This window comes from Patiria miniata, unplaced genomic scaffold (assembly GCF_015706575.1).
Source record: "Patiria miniata isolate m_02_andy unplaced genomic scaffold, ASM1570657v1 HiC_scaffold_24, whole genome shotgun sequence".
Taxonomy (NCBI): domain Eukaryota; kingdom Metazoa; phylum Echinodermata; class Asteroidea; order Valvatida; family Asterinidae; genus Patiria; species Patiria miniata.
Window position 1 is genome coordinate 21,134,010 of NW_024037063.1, and position 23,061 is coordinate 21,157,070.

At 42.1% G+C, this 23,061-nt stretch overlaps 2 protein-coding genes across 2 annotated transcripts; both read left to right on the forward strand.

The window, feature by feature from the left end:
* Window positions 1–14: 14 nt before the first annotated feature.
* Window positions 15–11,881, forward strand: LOC119732517 (arylsulfatase B-like). The gene is made up of 7 exons (XM_038206075.1): window positions 15–1,547; window positions 2,380–2,566; window positions 6,630–6,793; window positions 7,302–7,515; window positions 8,713–8,965; window positions 10,512–10,690; window positions 11,022–11,881. The coding sequence occupies exons 1-7, from the start codon at window positions 1,197–1,199 to the stop codon at window positions 11,357–11,359; spliced, it is 1,686 nt and encodes a 561-aa protein (XP_038062003.1). The 5' UTR covers window positions 15–1,196; the 3' UTR covers window positions 11,360–11,881.
* A 1,543-nt stretch (window positions 11,882–13,424) lies between these two features.
* LOC119732518 (mannan-binding lectin serine protease 1-like) lies at window positions 13,425–22,464 on the forward strand. Its single transcript, XM_038206076.1, has 10 exons — window positions 13,425–13,679; window positions 14,250–14,427; window positions 15,244–15,366; window positions 15,624–15,817; window positions 16,399–16,555; window positions 16,877–17,050; window positions 18,499–18,684; window positions 19,445–19,758; window positions 20,100–20,457; window positions 21,277–22,464. The coding sequence occupies exons 2-10, from the start codon at window positions 14,253–14,255 to the stop codon at window positions 21,465–21,467; spliced, it is 1,872 nt and encodes a 623-aa protein (XP_038062004.1). The 5' UTR covers window positions 13,425–13,679; window positions 14,250–14,252; the 3' UTR covers window positions 21,468–22,464.
* Window positions 22,465–23,061: the final 597 nt, after the last annotated feature.

The window sequence follows — 23,061 nt, forward strand, 5'->3', positions numbered from 1 at the left end:
GATGGACTAGCATCCCATCCAGGGAGAGTAGAGATATTCTCAGTTGTTTCATGCTACTGAAACCGGAGATAAACGCCGGCCTGATGGGCCATGCACATTGGCTCGTGACAGACTTTCCTTTTTTTATAAATTTTACTAGGGGGAATATCATATCCTTTTTCCGTTCTGACATACAAATATTCACAACTGGGCAATGTCCTTTTAAAGAGTTTTCGGCCCGATCAGCCAGCGTTGGGTCAACCCCCCTCCGCCCTATTGGCAGCTAAGCCCCCTCTTGATATAAACCTGGATCCGCCCAGGGGAAGCAGTGTGGCTTAAAGAATAACACCTACAGTAGTAATTGTGTGGTTGTACAAAACATATTCACCATGTTTATTTTGTTTCTCGTCATGAGGTGGCATCCTCATTCAGAGGATATGAGGCAGATATCTTTGATAGATTCTTCTCTGTGATTCTGTGCTGGGCGAAGCCCATTGTAGTTTTATTTTTGTGCGTCGTGTTTGTTTTTAGTTGGATATTTATTTCGATACCTATTGTAATTACTTTCTAACCCAGAATAAGTATCTTTCAAACTCAGTCTCGTGATTAAAATTTGTAATAAACATGACAATTTGTTTTCTGCTGCAAAAAGCGAGAAATTTCCTGAGATATTTGGACCCCCTGAAAATTTGGTACCTTCCTCACGCGCGTTGTATTCAAGGTTATACGCATTGTAGATGTTTTCTGGGAATTTCCTGAGTAGCGCTGCCAAAGTTCCCAAGGCTGGATTTGATTCTTCTTGCTGATAGCAACCTCTACCGTCGCGGCGGCTGTACAGCGCTTATCAAGGACCGGCTGCATAATGGGGATTAAAATATACATCCAGTCTTGATGCGAGACTACTCTTGTCACGGTGACTGGGGCTGTACGATGTGTATATAAATACCACGCAAGACAGCTGATCTTCATACCAGCGGGTTGGGGTCAATGTAGTCTACTGTCCGGGACGTCACATTCAGCCCTTTAGCTACTAATGACAAGCCGTGCGGGGCGGACGCTGTTTTCCTTCGAGCGGTAGTATCAAGTCAGCGGGGTGTAAGGCTCTCCTCCACGCATATCAAGTCCCGGTCTGTTACGGGAACCATGCTGGTGTAGATGATAGTAGGAAGCAGACAATATTTTTATGCCGTGTAAGTGCAGAGTACTGTATTGCAGCCATGGTACTGGACATGTACTGCAGCCACATTCTGCTGTCTGTTTTAGTCCTGATTATTAGTCCAAGTTTCGCAGTTTCAGAGAGCGGTTACGGCGGCTGGCCGGCGATGAGGAAGAAACCCTCCCAGTCCAAGGCCGGGAACGGAAAGACCAAGAAAAACCCGCCCAATATCGTCTTCATCCTGGTGGACGACTTGGGATTTAACGATGTGGGTTATCATGGAGAGGGCGGGTCTGTCCTGCAAACTCCCACTATTGACCGGCTGGCTATGAAAGGGGTGAGGCTTGAGAACTACTACGTGCAGCCCAGCTGCACGCCGACACGCAGCCAGCTTATGACTGGCAGGTACCAGGTACGTCCACTAATTACTGATGACCGTACTTATGAACATGGAGGTAGAATCAACAATTGTCCAATTTTCATTGATACATTAATTTATGCACACATAACGGCGGATTTTTATCCCGAAGTTTGCACATTGATCTGCGCATGCGCAGCTTCAACACTAAACTGGCTTACGATACATTACTTGTTACAGTAAACAACAATTTGAAAACCAGTTATAACCAAAATATACTGCTTCTGAAAAGCCGGTTAAACAAGTGTAAACCGCACGATCATAAGGCTGGTCTCTAGAAAGCAAAGCGTTTCTTGTATGTGGCTGGTAGCTCAGTGAATGCTCCCCGGAGCTAAAGGGCTGAAATTACATTAGTTGTGTCTTATGCAGAATTTTAGCAGAATGAATGTTACTTTATTTTGATTCGTCATATTTGGTTCTGTTTTTCTCGTGGTCGATTCCTATTCAAGGAAGCTGCTGATGGCTTGTTTCTTTCACCAAATATGGTGAAGAAAACGAAGTGCATTGTGGGTATCTTACCGGTGTAGTGACCTTTTCCAATAGACCTTTTTCATCTGACGTCACATCTGAGGGCGGGATTTTGTTCCTCTATGATGCGCATTATTAGATGCATTGTATTTTTATTGTTAATGAAAATCCTGTCCTCGATGAGGGCGCACTGTGCAATGGGTCTTTTTGCCGGATACTCTTATAACCAATGTTTTGAGTCTTCAACGGATATTCAGTTTGCAAATACCAAAAAACAACCGGCGAGCACAAGAAATTTCAATTTCCTGATTTTGTACCACTTCAAAATACCACTTCCTGATGCCAATCTCCTTATCAGATCCACACGGGGATGCAGCACGACAACATACTGCACACCTCGCCACACTGTCTGCCTCCTCACGAGTACACCTTAGCCCAAGCCCTGAAGTCTGCCGGTTACTCCACACATGCCGTGGGCAAGTGGCACTTAGGTTTCTGCCGGCAAGAATGCCTGCCAACTAAGAGGGGCTTCGATTCCTACTTGGGTAAGTAAGTTTGCCTGTAAATATTAAGGTGGTGCACCTCATTTCAAAGGGCCTTCGATTCCTACTTGGGGCTTCAATTCCTACTTGGGAATGTATGCATATAATTATTAAAGGGATGCAGCCCCATTTAAAATGTGCCACCCCCGAAGCGCACAAGACGAGTCTGAACCACTAAATGGGCGGCAGTTTTGGAAGCCAGACAGTTATTGCACAGACCATTTCACAGTAGTTGAGTCCACTGCATTTGGATTATGCAGGGTGGTGCAGAAAGTAGGAAACTCACTTTTGACAGATTTTCAGCTAGGCCTGAAAATTCAATTTAATGGTAGTAACATATTGATCTTTAAACATAAGTGACGAAAAAAATTATGGCAAATGCATAATTTGTCTCTGAGATTTGTCAACAGACAGCTTTATTCCATCCGCTTGACTGAGCTCCGGAGCTTGAAAAAATAGGAAACCCCCTTTTGACAGATTTTCAGCTAGGCCTACTTGTTGAGCATATTTCAACTTGAAAACTTCAATTTAATGGTAGTAAAATATTGATCTTTAACCCGAAAAGGGCCGGGCTATTTTGACCAGCTCTCAGCCGGGGGGGGGGGGGGGGGCGGATTCCGCCCCCTTAAGATCTCGGCCATCGAGCAACGAAAAATTATGAATCATGCATAGTACATGCATAGAACAACTTATCATAAACATACCCAAGAAATTTCATGACTATGTCAAAGGGTTTCAAGATTATTGTTTATTAATATACATTATATGCACGAATGGTAATTCTGCTCTGTGTGCACTATCCGTATATGGGGAAAAGGCAGTACAGACCGTTTCAGTCCAGTACCACTTAGTGAAGGCTACTTCAGCTTCTATGGCAATGAAGACAGATTTCACAGATCTACCGTGACGCAAAGGGATTCATTTCTGACATTTCCAGGGCCTTAGGTGATCGTGTGCCCTTTGCGAGCCCTGTCTGTCATTTCATGTTCTATAAACCCGCCAGTTTGACAAATGCAGAAAACACCTGCGTTTTCTGCCACATCTCAAATGCCAGTGGCTTAGGGAGTTTACCGATAACTGCCTGCACGCTAAAATACAGAGGTACCTCATAAGTTCGAAGAAATAAGTCCCTCCTTGTTGCATGCAGTGATGTTTTCTTCAGAGAAGTGCCATCGTTGGCTGTTTCGACTGCATGATGTTAACTTCAGTACAGTTCGCACTATATTTCCCACAAAAGTTAGTGCTACAAAATTTGACTGATTTGTGAAAAGAGATGGCGCTATTGTTGATGAACTAGGATCATTGAAAATGTTATGAACCATTTCGCAGTGCGGAAATAAATTAAGTCATCGCAAGTCGTTACAACACACCACAATTTAATCAAAAGTAGATCACAAGCCATCGCATGTCAATCACAAGTCAATCACAAGTCAATCACAAGTCAATCACAAGTCATTCACAAGTCAATCACAAGTCAATCACAAGTTAATCCCAAGTCAGCCACAAGTCAATCACAAGTCAATCACAAGTCAATCATAAGTCAGTCACAAGTCAATCACAAGTCAATCACAAGTCAATCACAAGTCAATCATAAATCAATCCCAAGTCAATCCCAAGTCAATCACAAGTCATTCACAAGTCAATCGCAAGTCAATCGCAAGTCAATCACAAGTCAATCACAAGTCAATCCAAAGTCAGTCACAAGTCAATCACAAGTCAATCACAAGTCAATCACAAGTCAATCACAAGTCAATCACAAGTCAATCACAAGTCAATCACAAGTCAATCACAAATCAATCCCAAGTCAATCCCAAGTCAATCACAAGTCATTCACAAGTCAATCGCAAGTCAATCGCAAGTCAATCGCAAGTCAATCACAAGTCAATCACAAGTCAATCCAAAGTCAGTCACAAGTCAATCACAAGTCAATCACAAGTCAATCACAAGTCAATCACAAGTCAATCACAAGTCAATCACATGTCAATCACAAGTCAATCACAAGTCAATCACAAGTCATTCACAAGTCAATCACAAGTCAATCACAAGTCAATCACAAGTCAATCACAAGTCAATTAAGTCACTTCACAAGTCAGTCCCAAGGTATTACCATGTCAATCACAAGACAATCACAAGTTATTCCATCCAAGACAAGCTGCTGACCCCTTGCCGAAGACTTTCCTTTGTCACTTTTTGTCCCCAGTTACTAATTGTGACGTAACGTGTGATTCGACTCTGATTGATTCGACAACACCTGCATTTTCACCAAAAAGGACTGGAACTGGAAACTCCTAACGATATAACTGCAATATTGGTCAATGTAAAATTTCCATAATGAGAATCGATGTGGCCTACTGATAAAACCCTGAGTTTGTGAACCGACCCACTAAAAAGTATACCGGCCATTCTAATTTCCGAGCATTAGTGTTGAACTTTTTACCCGGACAAACTATCTACAAGCTCTCACACAGGAGGTACAGATGTTTGCTGAAAGCCGCAGATTATTGGATCATCACCCGTACACTTCATACTGATTGTAGGCGATATTTATCCCTTGAACTGTCCATGAACCAGACAGTGAACGCGGCGATGTAAACCTGCGCTCATCACCCCGCCGACAACTGCACATGCTGGAAACATTTAATGTCTTTTGCAAATGTTAAGGAGCGCGAAAAGGATCCGTCTGATTTGAGCGTCGTTCTTTAATGTAACGAGCACGAAAAATACTTGCTGACGTTGAATGATGACTAAGACCCCAGGGTGTATTTTGTTTTGGTTCCAGTCTCAATTTTACACCGTGGGAGGGATTTTTTTATGTTTCAATCATCAATCTGATTCATTTCAATTTCCCCTATCTCGTTTAGGTCTGTCAGTTGTTGTCTGAAAGTAGAAGTTGGATTGGTATAAATTATTTATTTCCCGATCCAGCGTCACGAGACATAACTTTCATGAAGTACCCGGCATAAAATAATGATTTGCGGTAATATATAAGGCTTCAAACTATTCCGCACATAGGCCTAACTGTACTACCCAAGATTTTTCCAGTAGGTGCGAGAGATCGAATAGCCAGATGGAAAGCCATCTGGACTAAGTTGCTTGAATGAGTTTGCCATAGATATGTACTTTGCTATGTAAGTCAGACAGTATCACAAAGGCTTATGTCATATAAACGCGAATCGACCATAAACGCTTCGCTGAGCCTTTTAGTGTAAATGCCGTCACCATAGAAAACGCAGAATATCTTTAAATCATAAGTACCTATCCAGTTTGCCCATTGCTATTGGTCGAGAGCCCGTCACGTGGTTGGCTTTAAACGGCTGATTTAAACACTTTTCCGGTGTGACATAAAATTTGGACTCTGAAATCTGGGTCCGTTTAATACCCTTTTATTGGTTGAAAGTTCACAATCTTCACTTAGGCGTGCGCAATACTATCAATTACATGTAGTCTGTAATTCATAGAGTCCTAAATTCACACTACACCGGCACCGCCGCATTCTGCCCCACTCGCGCAGTCGCGTCACGAGCGCGCCAATTTCCAAATAAGGTGACTTTTGGTACTACTGGCAAGAGGCACATACATATAGCTAGAGGGGTGTATCACAAAACACGAAGTAAAATTTGTTGGACAAAATTGTTGGAAATTTATAATGTTTTTCTTGTTTTCACTTTTTGACCCAAAGGGTATTGATGAATGGGAATAACTAATAAACAAGTACGTTTAAAACCGGCTTAGGGCCTGGTCACCGATAATGTCCCTCGCCTTCGGCTCGGGTAAAGAGCATATTTATTCCCTTATTAAATCAGGTTGCCATAAATGGATTTCAGTCGAAGTAAATGTAGGAGTACTACGTCATTTAACCTGGAATCCGGATGCATGTGTCAAATCATCTACAGGTTACCTGTAAATTATAGTATTAACAAACCAAATTGTTTCAATGGTTTATTACTCTCTCGGTTTTACTCATTAGTTATCAAGCACTCTCATGATGCGTGTGGCGTGTTTAGCATGAGGTTCCCTGATATTTCGATTTCAGTGGTTGACTTCACTATTCTCTATCATTCGACAGGTATAGTGCTGGGCACCAGCAACCATTTCAGTTACAAGAAGCGGGCCGGCAGGGCACTTTACCACAACGAGGCACCAGTCTCGTCTGACATCAAGAAATATTCCACACTCTTATACACGGAGAGAGCAGAAGAGGTGATCAGGTACCACGCAGGGTCGTCAAAGGTACGGTAATTTTTCTCTGTCTCTAGATAACCGACAACATTTCGTCTCATATGTCCTTCTTTTGTTTACAAACGTCGAACGTCATTTTGTGTAGGCGGCCACAGGATTTGGCATGTATCGGTACATATACTATGTAATTGACTGTTAAAAGTGCAGTGTTCTTAATATTACAATTGGTAAAGAGTATTTACAAAAAACTATATAACCTTTCTGAATGTTCTTTTGTTTTGCAATACTGGTCGACTATGATTTGCAGACTGAATGTAACTCATTGACAATATTTGTATGTGAACTTTGCTAAGTGAACGTCATTCGTCAGCTCATCAAAGAATATCATGTCATTGCTTCTGGCAATTTTTGTACGCTGCAGCTGTTGAAATACTGAAGCGTCTGCCTGGTGTGACATCACAGTTTTGCTTATGTTCATGTCTATGAAAAGGCCCGATATCACAATGACAAAAGGAAGTCTCAATAGAATATTTTTTTTAATTTCCGTTGATTTTCAAAGCCGCCCCTGTTTCTGTTCGTCTCCTACCAAAGCGTGCACACGCCTCTGCAAGTGCCGGCCGAGTATGAGGCCCAGTACTCGGACAAGATACCCGATACCAAACGCCTGAAGTATGCGGCCATGTTGAGTGTGGTCGATGAGGGCGTGCTGAATATCACCCGGGCTCTCCGAAGCAATGGCCTGTGGAAAAACACACTTCTTATTTTCTCAACCGGTGAGGAATTTTTTTTTTTTTTTTATTTCTAGTAATGAAACCAATGATTCGCAAATAGCGCCCTAGGAACTGTAGCTTGCAAGCCTGAAGAAACCTGTAGAGAGAAGACAATGAGAAGAATTGACAGTTTTAGAGGTGGGAGGAAAACCCCAGAAGAAAATTTTGGAGGAACCAACAGAATCAGTCGCTACTGAAAACGCAATTCACACATGAACCAGAGTTGGAATCGAAGCTGGGACATAGCGCGGAAGGTGAGGCTAGTACCACTGCGACATCCAGACTCCCCTAATATAAGAGCGTTTCTTGGTTCTAGGTTGTTCATGATCTCCTAAATACTCCGCGTGGGAGTTTATACAGGAAACCAGAAACACCGGGCAAACCCCTGCTCTTAGCGATAAGTGTCACTGGGTTCTTTTACGTGCATTGGATTACACAACACACGGGACCTACAGCTTTACGTCCCATCCGAAGGACGAAGCAATAATGGTTAAGTGCCTTGCTCAAGGGCACAAGTGTCCACCCGGCGGGCTCGAACCCACGCCACTGTTGCCTCTGAAACATCAGAGCATGAGTCCGGTGTTCTAAACCGCTAGGCCATGACACTCGTGATGTACTATACAGGGCGCCACTAAGAGGAAATCACAGAGAAGCCAGTTTCGCAGTGCATTATGGGCAAAAAGGGACATCAATATCGGTCTGCTGATTGGATTGCTGAGCACCAGATAAACGTAAACGACTCATCTTTGTATATTTGGTGCCTTCCAACGTAGTGATGATGAGTTAAATTCACGATTAGGCCTACATGGGAATGGCTCCTCATCTTGTTAACGAACTGTAACGAACCAGGCAAATTAAAACCAAACAAATAAATAAACAAACGAACAAACAACCCAACAATCATCAGCAACAGACAAAAAAACAATACGCTGTTAAATGATACTTCGTTGATTAGCTCAGATGCGGTTCGGCATAGTAGAATAGAGAGAAAGCTGATATATTAGCCTATTTTAGATATGGCGGACACAAGTGGAGGGCTTTGTTTGGTTTGGGTAAATACAACAGACTTTACCCAAATCAAACAGCGCCCACATATTGTGTCTGTCATATGTTAATTAGGCAAATCGACTTTCCTCGTATTTTCCAAGCAAACTTCACTCAAGATCTTCGCTTTTTATTATCATTTTCCGTCACTTACAGATAACGGTGGTCGACCTCGTGCCGGCGGCATCAATTGGCCGTTACGTGGAGAAAAATCCTCTCTTTGGGAAGGAGGTGTTCGCGGCGTAGGATTTATCGCTGGTCCCGTCCTACCGAAATCCGTGCGGGGTACAATCAACACAGGACTGTGTCACGTGAGTGACTGGTTCCCAACATTGGTGAGAGGCGTGGCAAAGAAGCGATTAAACAATATCATGCCGCTAGATGGCGTCAACGTGTGGCGATCAATCAGGTTATTATATTCCACATTTATTGTATACATACATATACGTGATCTTACCAGAAATCTTACCAGTAAAAATCTTACCAGTAGAAATCTTACCAGTAGAAGTTTTACCAGTAGAAATGTTCCCAGGAGATATATCTTACCAGTAGAAATTTTACTAGTAGAAATCTTGCAAGTGGAAATCTTACCAGTACAAACCTTGCCAGTAGAAATCTTACCAGTAGAAATCCTCCCCAAGTAGAAATCTTGCCAGTAGAAATCCTACCTGTATAAATCTTACCAGTAGAAATCTTACCAGTAGAAATCATACAAGTAGAAGTCTTACCGGTAGATATTTTACCAGTATAAATATTCCCCGAGTATAAATATTCCCCGAGTAGAAATCTTACCAGTAGAAATCTTACCAGTAGAAATTTTACCAGTAGAAATCTTACCACTAGAAATCTTACCACTAGAAATCTTACCACTAGAAATCTTACCACTAGAAATCTTACCACTAGAAATCTTACCTGTAGGGCCTATTCTGTGTAATTCATGTCAATTTAATAACAGTGCTGCTTCTAATCACTCTCGTATATTGAAAGGGAAATGATAATAATATTAATATCGGAGTCTTATATAGCGCACGTATATCTACCAACAATTAGGTACTCAAGGCGTTGGAAGTTATGTCTATTATTAAAGAAAGGTAAATAAGTTGGCATTCTTTTATTCGCTCGTGCCAATAGATCTATCCATGGGCGCAGGCGATCTTCTTTTTTTTCTTGCACTCCCATTGGCTCTTTTTTGAAAATGCATAAAACTGCTGCAAACTGCTCGCTGACTGGATGGACCTGAAATATGCAAATTAGATTAGAAGGCCTGGTATTTCAAACTTGAAAACTTTGTCTATTAGCGAAATGACATTGGTAAAGAAATAATACCCTATAAGGGACGCAAACACATATTACCGTGCACGATTTGAGACAGAGGGATACCAAACAGTGTCTATACACCCAATACACACCTGTTTATCTAACACACACCACTTAGATATCGCAGAAGAATTCCTTAGATTACGGGAACGCAATAACTAACACAAAAGAGGGAAGGGAGGGTGTTCCCTCTGTCGCATATCTTGCTTCAAATGTACAAACATTCATGGTGGAAGGAAAACAAAACAAAGCAAAGGAGGGATGAAGAGATGCCAAGTTGTCAAATGTCAAATGTTAACGCGCATACGATTGTGAACAATACTGTGTAATGTTAAGTAAAGTTAGGAAAAGTTAGGTAAAGTTAAGTAATGCTAAGTAATGCTAAGTAATGTTAAGTAATGTTAACTAACGTTAACTAATGTTAACTGATGTTAGCTTATGTTAGCTAATGGTAACTAATGTTAACTAATGTCAACTAATGTTAAGTAATGTTAACTAATGTTAACTAATGTTAACTAATAATGTTAATGTGTGACGTTATTACAGACCAGGCTTATACATAAGTAACCTAGTTTATTAAACACGGTGAAATTTTTAGTCAAACAATGAAGTTTTGTCTCCGTGTTCTCGATGCACAGCCAAGGAAAGCCGTCGCCGCGAAAAGAGCTTCTTCACAACATCGATCCTTTACAGTCACCGGCTGAGTGGACGGAAACGGACGAACGGCTGTGGGGAAGACTAGACGGCCTGGTCTTCAACGCAACAATCAGGGCGGCAATCAGAGTTGGCAATTGGAAACTTATCACCGGCCATGCAGGTAAAATAATAAATAGTTACTCTTCCAGTTTTGAACAAAAAGGGAAGAGGTGCCTCTGTTTTTCCAAAGATGGCGGATTTTCCAAGATGGCGGATGGGTTCTCCATTTCTTCGATTCTTTTGCTGATGACTTTATGCCCAAAGGAGCCGTCACCCTTTCTACGAGATTTTGAACTCCCAAACATAGTTATAAGTTTGTTGGAAACAAGTAAAAGGACAAACTTGATTGCAAATATATGATTACAAAAACAGGGGGGGGGGGGGGAGGGACAAGGTGGGCAGAAAACTTAGTCTGAATTAATTGTTTTATTTTGCGTACCATGACTTAACAGGACCTTCGAAATGGACACCGCCACCTGAGTCCACCACTGACGTTTACAGGTTCGTGGAGGAGGTCAGCACACGAACCTGCGTCAGATTGTTCAACGTGCAGACGGATCCTAGCGAGCACTACAACATGGCGGCCAGCCAGCCCGACGTGGTAGGCAGGCTTTTGGCTCGCCTGGCCCAGTTCCAGGCCTCCTCCGTGCCCGCCATCGACCACTCCGTCAAGGTGACTTCTACAAACTTCTTCAACCAGACTTCCAAACGTCAGACTGTCATGCCCATGCCCCTGGTCCAGCTAACGGGAACTTGGACCACGTGGATGGAAGACTCGCCGGTACACTGAAGGCCCTATGATCTCCATGTAAAAATATGAATAACTGCACAAAAATTAAACTACTCGCCCCCGATCTCTCCATGCGAATGTGGGGAGGGAACCAGTCTCACCCACTCCCATTGTAATAATGAAAATAGAGTCGGTAAACGAAACTTTTTTTCTAAGCAGAAATTGTATAAATATATTTTGCGTGCGTTTGATTTTCATATAACAAATAAATTAGATAGTAGCATTAGATATATTTCTTTACAAATCTATTGTTCTTGGAGTGGGAACGTTGCGGATGGTGACTTTCGATTTTTATATGAAGGCTATCCCGATTTTTATATGATCAGTAGATCTCATTTCATTTCATTTGAAACTCGCATTTATTTTAATACAAAATGAGAATTTAAGCAGAGAAACACAAGTACGTAAACAAATCAGTAAATAGAATTATCAAAAAGGTGTAAGAGGCGAAAATATTAGGTATGGAGGCATTCTTTGGTAGCCTGGGCTTGTGGCGAGATGCCTTGGACGAGCTAACTCAGATCCCTTTCACTGTGAAAGTCCGCCATCTTTAGGCCAGATATTTATTGTGGATTTTTTTCTTGGGTTTTGTCTTTTTCTGCGTGTTCCAAAATATATGGTGATGCACGTTAACAATAAAAGACAAATGACCAACTTTAAGCAGAGAAACACAAGTACGTAAACAAATCAGTAAATAGAATTATCAAAAATGTGTAAGAGGCGAAAATATTAGGTATGGAGGCATTCTCTGGTAGCCTAGGCTTGTGGCGAGATGCTTTGGACGACATAACACAGATCCCTTTCACCGTGAATGTCGGCCATCTTTAGGCCAGATATTTATGGTGGCTTTTTTTCTTGGGTTTTGTCTTTTTCTGCGTGCTCCAAAATATATGGTGCTGCACGTTAACAATGAAAGACAAATGACCAACTGCAGGGTAATGCAGGAATGCTAACCATGGAGTTGGAAGGTCTTCTAGATGTACGTAACAAGTTAACAAGGAATTTGTTTTTCTTCTGTTTTTAAAAAACAAGTCTGATTGGTGTCTAATTTTAGAATCCTATTAGCGGAGTCAAACGCGGAATGTTGTTTGAACGACAAGATTATTTTGTCACAAAAAGAGTCCGCAAAGATTACCCATTGTGTGAGTTTCATTCTGAGTTACTTCATTGAGTTTAACCATATTGCAAAACCTCCTATACCAGTTTACGAACTGCTTTCAAATTGTACCTTTTAAACAGCATTGATATTAAACGAATTCGAGAACCTTTGGCCATCAACAAATTGAATTGATGCCAACATTAATGGATCGACCTTCCACGAACTGTTGATTAAACTCGGTCTGTTTTCGACCTTCAACCTGTACGGTGTGGATACAATACTCGGCTTCTAGATTGGCGTCGCTCGCTTGGGCTTCGGTTGCGCTCGGTTTGCTTCGGACCGGCTCGGTTCAAGTCGTTTTGGCTCGGTTAAGCCCGTCACAAAGGTTATATGCGCTAATCATGTCAGTTTGTAAATAAACATGTTAACAATGGACGAACATTGGCCCCATCATGAACTGATTGCAGCCTGCACCATTACCATCAACAGTTCTATTGCAGCAAAATATCAGCCATGGCGACCAAGTCAAATTGGTGAGTGTTTTTTTTTTTAACCAATATACTCATAAAACTGTAGCCTAGTCAATTACAAGTCAATGCACAACGGTCAAATCACAAGTCATTCACGTTTCGAATCACAAGTGCAGTCTCAAAGAACAAAAGATAAACAATAAAGGTTTTGCCACGGTAACAGTTCATTTGAATAACTCGTCGCTTCAAGCTGGATGACTTGTGAGGACTTCACTATAGGCCTACAGTATTGACTTCAGCCTTATGTGTTTTTTTTTAGAATACTATAAAGTAATAATTTGTGATGGTTTGTACGTATGAAAACTAATACTTATGCTGTTTCTGTTAGTGAATGTTATGAAAGGTGCTAGTTTAACCAGAAAAGCCATATATATGATTTTGTTTTCATTACAATTTTTTTTATATTATATCACAATTATGCCAAAAAAGTGATTTTAATTCCCCTTCTAGGCAATATTCCATTGCTGCGGCATTACTCTGTGTCCTTTGCTTTCCTGCTGAATCTTGTGGCGAGACACTTCAGCTGAGCGCCCTCTACGGCCAGTTGGCGTCGCCCAGTTACCCGGAACCCTACGGCGACAATGAGGACTTGGCCTGGAATATCAGCCTGCCTCAAGGCTACACCATAGACTTGTACTTCAGTCTCTTCGAGTTGGAGCCCTCCAAAAACTGCGAGTATGACTACGTTAAGGTAGGCCTATAAACTTAGCAGCATAATCTGCAAGTGGAGCAATTACCCCTCCTTTGTTTTTGCCTGATATTAACCCCAATTAGCACTGTACATTACTTAGAAAGTTGTAGTGCAAAAATGCTGATTTTGTTTTTAAAGCTGGATGTGATATTAACACAAGGTTTAAAAGTCAGAACCGTTTGGTTTTATTTCTGGAATCACCTCTTAGTATTAAGATTATTTGATTAAACTCACTTAACAAAGAGACGGCATTTTTTTCCACGTTCGACTGCAACATTATAGTTTTTGGTTACATGACAAGTATAACGGCATTACCAGGAGTTCGGATTAGGCCAACTGGGTGAACTTGGATCTATACCTTGACATACTATCTAAAGTTTCCATGATATTTCTCGTGAGCGTGGTTTATATGTTCAGTAGCAGGAACGAGATCTTATGCATGGGGAATATCGTAAAAACGAGTTCTTAAATCGTAGATGAGAGGGCGCCATGCTATATGCATGAAAATATGAGAAAAAGGGCGATATCTCAGGTATCACATGATAGTCTGATACCCTTGCTAATCCTCAGGTGATGAGTGACGGCAAGGAGCTGGCCACTTACTGCGGCAATGAAATAAACATGGAATTCCAGATTCCACACAACGTTCACGTGATGTCACCCAATAACAACATGTTAGTCAGGTTCCATTCAGATTTCTCCAACGAAGAGCCATTTCGAGGATTTCTGGCGCATTACCGAGCCGAAGGTATATAAGATCTTGACGTAAAAGAAAGTCTTTTTAAAATGTTATTTTATTTATATTTAGGCTGATGATATGGCAACAAAAATCACTTTTACTTGAGTACATAAAGATACATCACGGCAACAGCGCCCTCAATAGTTTGAAAAATAAATTAATAAAATAATAAATTTATCCTCCAAATGTGTGGACAACATCCGTGAATGGTGTGGGTGTGACACCAACGAACTGAAAGCAGCAGCACTGGAAAGACGGGCTGTGGTGGGAGCGGAGCCAGTGATCCCAACTGTGTATAATTTGAGGAGGAGACCACGGGCAAATGCCTGTGTCTAACGAATGAATGAAATGTGTACCATTGATTTTCAAATCATTTCAAAGTCATGCATTTTTCCACAAAATAGTGTGTGATATCCTTTTTTATCCCCCAACGCATAATGGAACAGACCGATCCACTAAGCTCTGCCCACTGCACCCTTGGGAAACAACATGCGCGCCTCTCAAAATACCACGTGCACCGCATGTTGTACAACACGCGGGGATTACACGACAGTACACGAATGTCGGACATTTTAAATAAGGCTGCGCGTCCGAATTACTTGACCACGGCTGGAAATTACACACGCGCCTATGGAAACGGCTGCAGCCACGTCCCATAGGGCCTATCCGTGTGTTAATTCAAGCCGAACGAAGTAACTCGGATCCGGCCTGACATTATCGGCATAGATTATTCAGAACACTATGAGGCGGGGCTTACTTGTTTGGTGTATAAACGTGATAGCGTGACTGCATTGAGTTTTTTTTACCCCCTTGCACTTTGCACAGACATTGATGAATGTGCAGTGGAGAACGGTGGCTGCCAGCAACTGTGCCACAATTTCGTGTCTGGCTACTACTGCTCCTGCCGGATGTACTACGAACTGCAACCAGACAATCACAGATGCACAGGTAATCTGAATAAAATACATCATTGAAAAAATGATCCCTTCTGGACCAACTATTTTGAACATCTGTAATCTTTCTGTAATATCGAAATCCGAACTTATTATAATTAACTCCACTTGATATAGTTCTTACAACAGTCGTCGAGTTACATTCTTTGTCATACACACTGAGAGCATTTCTAGAAATAGAGGTGTTTTCCTTTTCGCATTTTTTTTGCTTGAGTTCAGAGTTAACCATTTTACTTTTTTTGTCGGCTTAAGTGTCCTGCAGAGATCTCTTGTACACCTACGAGTCAGATGAATTCCAGACACCAGACTACCCGCAAAAGTATCCGAACGATGCAGACTGCAATTGGGTGGTTCGCGTGGAAAGCGGCTTCGTCATCAACTTCGTCTTCCAAAGCTTCGCACTGGAGTCGCACCCAGAGGAGCACTGTCCGTACGACTATGTCACGGTAACATACAACACTTGTTGTATAGATAGTTAAGAACTTCCACATATTGGTTGCATTGTGCATGTCTATAGTTTCATATGACACCGGTTCAAACGCACTGACACTGTACATTGAATTGAGCATGCGCAGTCACGTACCATGACCTTCACGCAACAAATAATATCCTGACCACTATATGACCAGTGCGCATGCGTCACTTATTCTGGTTCTCCGATTTAACTCCCTAAAAAAAACCTCCACAGCCATAATTGGGGAGAATTTGTGATTTTGGTTTTCACTGGGCAATGAAATAACATCACAGTCTTCGCCAAGATATTACGCACCTGATATCAGACGCACGGCAACAATGGCGCTTTAATAAACGTACTACCTCTTGTTCACCGTTAGGGGGCGCTAATCTACTGATTCGATACCAAAACAATCGCACTTTCCATAAGTACCAGCAGTATGACATTTATTTTCTTTCACAACATTCCTTGATAGCGATGTCGTTCCTCCGAGTGGTGCCTTAATATTTATTTTCGTTTTTGTTTTCTTTACATTTCACCATAACTTTATGACTAGATGTTTTTCTTCACCAGGTTCACTACGACGGCACTGACCTTGGTCCCTACTGCGGAGAGTCGCAAACTGATTGGCCCCCTAACATAGTAACGTCAGGCCACGAGGTAAACGTCACATTCCACTCGGATAATTCGGAGCAAAGGACCGGTTTCCATGTTAGGTACTACGTCACAGGTAAGGTTAAAACAATATTCCTTTAGAGCTTTTTGTATCTGTATCAGAGCCGGACGTGTTTGCGGCGATACGTTTCCACGCTTTCCAAAAATGTACCGTAATTACAAATTTGCAACCGCAGTATTTAAAGAGGTTCTAATTCTTAATTCAGTTATAGGTAGTGTTTCTTGTATATTCGGTGTTTTTATCGTCGAATGATTTTGTTTTTCAACTTCACTGTAAGTTTCCTAGTTATCCTAGTGACATGAATTTTGATTTGACATTTTTAAGCAAATTTTATCTAAACAGCTTGTTCTTTGTCGACGTCTTTGATTTTAATAGCCCGCCCTTGCCCGTCTCTCGCCGCTCCTGCCTACGGCTCAATGATAGGCAGTAATTTCACCTTCAAGCAATCCGTGACTTTCCTCTGTAAGGCGGGTTACTCTGTCAACGGATCGTCTTCCAGAACATGCCAAGGCAACGGCACCTGGTCTGGTACCCAACCTTTCTGCCAGAGTGAGTTTTACAACACTTGCCCTGTTTTGTGCCAGTATGGCAGGCCTATCAATGGCGTTTGTTCTCGACAAGACACCATACCAATGGAAACCACAGACGTACACCCATTCTTTGTTCAATGCTTTCATTCAACGCTGTGTTAGTGTCTTTTTTTCTCTCTCGCCTGCCACATTCTATGGGAATATACCAACCGATTTGTTTTCTTCGGATCGTTCTAATGGTGCCAGTAATCCAAGAGGTTGTAAAACAGTGATAAGAGTACTTACATCCCAAGTATCATTACACAAATCGTCGCCGACACCACGAAGTAACACCCATCTACATACCAGTAAAAACTAGCAATCGGAGAAAACGGCTTCTAAAGTTGAACGCCTTCTAAAACAACACTTTGCGTCAAAACGACAGAGTATTTTCAGTTGGGTTTCTCGTTGTGGACACTTGATGAATTGAATTTATTAAATCTGCTGTTTTTCACCCGTTTGTGTATTAAATAGACAAGAAATAAGAGAAAAAAGATGAGTGTTAGTTCGTGAAACCGAAAAGGCTGCGAAACTGTACATTTTCGTTTTCACGAAGTAACACTCTTCAATGTATTCAACACGAGGAAAGTGCAACTTCAGGTCAGCGCGCGCGCGCTCATACAACTTATTACAAGAAGAGTGTTACTTCGTGAAAACGGTTTTGCTCGCTTATGAGCAGAGTGTGCGCCATGCATTGCAATGGTAAATGGAACTTGAGTGTTACTTCGTGAAAACGAAAATTGTCACTTTTGCGCAAAAGTTGCCATGGATACTTAGCGTAATTATTAAAGTAAAGCTCTTGAAGCTTTGAAACTTCGTGCAATGGTAGGCCTTGATGAATAATGTTTAAAAATCCAAAAAACTGAAAATCGAAAAAAATATGGTTTAACACGGTAGAGTGTTACTTCGTGGTGTCGGTGACGAAATAGTACCAATCACAGAATCAAGTCACAAACATGCTTCAGTGTTAAAGATTCTTGCTGCTGACATTTATTTGCTGTGAAATGATCAAAGTTTGTTTTTATCATCCATTCCGCATTTAAAGTATGGTAGTACATGTATATTAGTAGCGGCTGTTAATGCATAATAATGTAGTGTAGGGCCGATACATTATCAAAGCGCTTCGCATAGTAGTGTGCAACCAGTTGTTTACCATTGAATAGTCATTTTCTCACAGCTCCATTAGAAAAGGGTTGGGCTTTAAAACTCCAGATGCAATTTTTTTTAATTTATGAGTCTTTGAAATGTATTTGTTTTATACGTTAATGCACGTTCACAGTATAGCGTCTGCAGGACGTCAAAATGTAGCAAATAGCATCTTCGAGACAAATGCTTGGTGGCGCACTTTAGCTTTTGGTAATGATCTTAGCTTAAAACCGTAAATAATTTTCGACAAATTGTTTTTTTTTTAAATATTTTCTGTGCCAGTCGTGACATGTGACACCCCTCCGCCAATCGGCAACGGCAGAATCCTATTCTATTCAGGAAGCAATTTCAGCTACACTAACTCTATCGGCTACGAGTGCGATCGCTTCTACGAGCTGCACGGTATGAGCTTCAGGGAATGTCAGGCCAACGCCACCTGGTCCTTCCCGAATCCCACCTGCGTGCCTAGTAGGTATTTGTTTTCATGGAATATTTCATTGACTGGTCGGTTTTCTGTTAACTTGTTGGTTAATCTTAAAAGATTCACGAACATTTGTGCTGAATGTTACAATGGTTCGAAGAGTGTGATACCACTGAGATGTATGCATGGTAATTGTGTCAGGAACTCTGCTTTTGTTGATCAGGAGTTCAAGGTTAAAAAAACCACCAGAACTCTAGTCTGTCCACAGAAACTTGACTGTATTCATATCAGCGACATGTCCTTATTGACCTATCGCTGTTTGCGAGATGGCGCTAGCCATGCCCCTTAGACAACCCTATGGAATTGTGTACACTGTGTTTTGTATGTCTAAGATTGTGCGTGTGTTGCGTCCATTTTGTGCATCATACAAGCTTCGTTGACGCGATTCTACTACGATACGTTAATTGGTCACATCGGGCGAACTTTATCTACCACCTACCCAAATTTCGCCTTCTGGCAGAGTTACCGGAAACATTTTTTAGTTCCCCGATCCATGAAGCCCCGCCCAAAAGTGCTTTGATCAATCACAGCCGTGACTTATGTCCAACACGCGCGATGTACAGTGCGTACGCGCGCGTATGACACGCGCGCGCGTGTAACGCTCTATCACGCTCGTATATGCGCTCGCACGCAGGAATGATGCGCACGGCTAGATCATGCAGTGTGACATAGGAGATGTTCACGACTTGGTTACCCACGTAGTGGGCAGGGCTCAAAGGATCGTATGTTGCCTATATATGATTGCAGTTTGCGGTGAGAGCTCGTTTGATCCCCGGGAGCATGAATCGGAGACGCGCATCGTGGGCGGTCGAGAGGCCGTACGGGGCTCCTGGCCCTGGCAGGCCCTGGTCAAGGTCTTCGCTCCCAACTACGACTTCTTGGAAGTAGAGATCTGCGGTGGCTCACTGCTCAACGAGGAGTGGGTGCTGACCGCGGCTCACTGCGTGACGGGAGGGAATAAGTACCGGCCCAGCTTCTTCGGGAACCTCGTGCCAACAGATGCCGTGGAAGTGGGCCTGGGCATCCACAATCGTAAACAACACACACCGGAAACTTTGTATGTGAGTATCGCAACCCAGTACGATTATTAAATCGAACCAGACACATCTGAGTTTTAAGACTTTTATTCGCAAAAAAATGTTTTAAAATTTAATTTTTTAACAATCTGAAACAAATTATAAAGGCACGTTTTATAATGTGGCCTTAACATTTCAGTGCATATCATTTGTTGACAAAAAAATTAAGTATCTCTCACAGGGATTTTGAGCCCGACCGTCGTCTCATGTGACCTCTGACGTGGGTCAAGTGATTTATTATCCACGCGTGTGAAAAATGGATAGGAACTATTCCCCTGACTTAAAGGCTGCTTTACCGAGCATGTGTATATCAAATATCCTTGCAGACTTCGGTGCAGGAAATCATCAAATATTCCGAGTACGACGCAGGGAGCTGGGACTCGGATGTAGCCTTGCTTCGCCTCAACCAGTCCGTCCAGCTTACCGACTACATCCGCCCGATCTGTCTGCCCGAGCAGAACCGGCGGCCTGGGTGGAATGACGACTCAACGGTACGCATCCGGAACGTAGCCGACGGGGAGGACGAAGGCGTTGTCATCGGCTGGGGCCAGACGGGCCGGTATCGATCGACCTCAAATGTGCTGCGTGAGGTGAACGTTGGCGTGAATGTGCCTAGGGATGAGTGTAACGAAGCCATGAACAAGCGCATCACACGGAACATGGTGTGTGCTGGGCCCCGTGAAGGTAAGAACAGCGTATGTGAGACGCCAATTCCTCTCAAGAATGTCTGGAAGTATATAATGGTATATAATACTTTAGGCAACCTTTTAATGAATTAATAATCAAATTAATATAAATCATAAGTCAGTCACAATCCAACAGCAAGTCATTTACATGTCTTTCAAAAGAATTTATTTTGGGTCCTAGCTCTATGGTAGGAGGTAGACCTTGAGGTTGTTTGTGCCTCAGTCGACCCATAGAGCTAGGACCTAGCTCTATGGTCGACCCTAGTATAGCTCGCATTGGAACAGCTGTCGTCGGATTCGGTTATGTACAGGTAGATGCGTGATGTGACCAGTCGGGGCAAGGGGGATCTTGGCTTCAATCTTAGTAGCGCCTACTGTGTCAAAGACTTCCTGACTGGAGATCGTTCCTGCCCTTATGATTCACCTACAGTACAGAATCTAGACACACAGTCTTGTTTCACAACCGTTGGAGATGCAGAACACATCAAAGAGAGAATAATGGTGCGAATTTGGATGGGCATCCAACCTTCCTGAAGATAGTCCAATAAAGACAGAGAAGATGTTCATATTCTACCTACACTTTTCTTGCATCTGCGTTACAACGAAGACCATGGCGACAACGCTTCGATTAGGAGACAAAACCGTATCACAACTCGGGAAGGTTTGTCGTCGGAGACGATAGACATCAGCCTCTGGTCGAGCATTAATCAATCACAAGCTTGTAACAAGTATTAACAAGTCAGTCACATTAAAAGACAGAATTAATCAAAAGTCAATTATTCTTCATGTTTTTTCTCTCCATTTTTTCCCTAACCAGGTGGAAGAGACGCATGCTTCGGAGACAGTGGCGGGCCGCTGATGTTGCGGCACGCTACCACCGGCCGCTACTTCCCGTACGGTATGGTGTCCTGGGGCGATGGCTGCGGAGAGGAGGGCAAGTTCGGCGTCTACGCGCGCATCGAAAACTTTGTGAACTGGATCAAATCCGTCATCGAGATGGAACGTTAATAGGCCATTTAAGTACCTGTGATTTACGTCTGTTTGTAATCCCAAAATGGCGGCGTGACAGCGCCCTCAATTAAGCGCTGAAAAATAGATATGGCCTATTAACAAAAGAGGGCGATGTAACGTCAGATATACAGAGGTGAATCCTGGTCTATTGACGTGTTTTTGCATTTTGCTGTAGATCAAAAATTACTCTTTAAAGCTTCTAAATTGCATCAATAACGTATTATCTTTCGAATGTTTATACCCAAAAAATGGCATCATTACATGCAGCGCTCTCTTTTGTTGATAATACTGCCTATTCATGCAATGCAAAACAAATTATGTGACGTCAGACGGAAATCTCTATTGTGAAAGTCTTAACGTAGTGGAGAGTACAGCATAGTGCAGTTGTCTGATCAGAATTGGCGGCAATTTTAAATGTCTGGTTCCTATTAGAACCACCTCCCTTTTCTAAAGATAATAATAACGCCAACTGAAGCATCTACAAAATTTTCTCTAGAAAATAATGTCTGAATGGTCCCCTGCTTAGATTTCGTAACATTTTTCTAAGTAAGGTTAACTTAAAGTCCCAGACGTCATTTTATTTCTGACAAATTAGAATCTCGAATATGTTGTTGAGAGAAAATTGGTAGTGTTTGTGAATTGCGCCTTTATTATTTTACTTTGCTTCATAAATTTTAGTTGCTCGATCGTTTACGTTGCTTGTAAAGTTGTATGCACGTAAGATGCTTAGCCGTTTCTGTGTCTGCTTCGAAATTACATGGTTATATTGGGTCTATGTTTAGCTGCTTGCTTACTTGTATGCTTCCTGCTTGCATTATAAGCGTAACTTGTATGTTCTGCAGTATTTGTCATGATCAATATCCGATTTTTCTCCCAAAAGTCATGGGTTAGCCCCCCAGATAATCAACGATGATGAAATAAGCTCGAATTTGATGTGTGTCTCAAACACCTTGGAGAGTTGTGAGCATTTTCTGAGTTTCGGAAGTGACTTATGTATTGCCGGGGTCTAGTGCAGTTAAGTCTGCAACCGTAAGCATCCAAAATGGCGGGTGTGTGGATGACCACTGAACTGTGAGGTCACGTAAGATTCCTCAATGCACGAAGTAAAATGGAGCCCTTTGTTGTTTACTCTCATAGTTCTAGGGGATAAAGTATCTTGCGCCATACTTCCTTACTTGGTGTTTATGTAACTACTCTAATTATAAAGAAAGACACACTGCATTTTTTTTTCTTAATCTGGAAATTCCTTCTACATTGAGCCAGCCCTATAACAATTCCATGCAAACCCACTAGGGTGTGGACTTGCAACTGGGGCAAGGCGGTGGATGGTGGTGTGCATTTTGGCTCCTTGTTTTCTCAGTACATGGCTGGAAGTTCTTGTTCATTTAAGCCTTGTTTATCTGCAAGATATGTTCATTACTTGCAACATCACTACAACCGCCACCATTGCTCACTCCCGTGGTCCAGTCGTCTGAATAGTCTCGTGAGTAAGTTACAATTATCTTTATCCTTGTACCCATTGTAGTTGTCTCCATGCCTAGACTACGGTGTCCCATCGTGGACCCTATCCACATTCTTTGATCTTCCAATA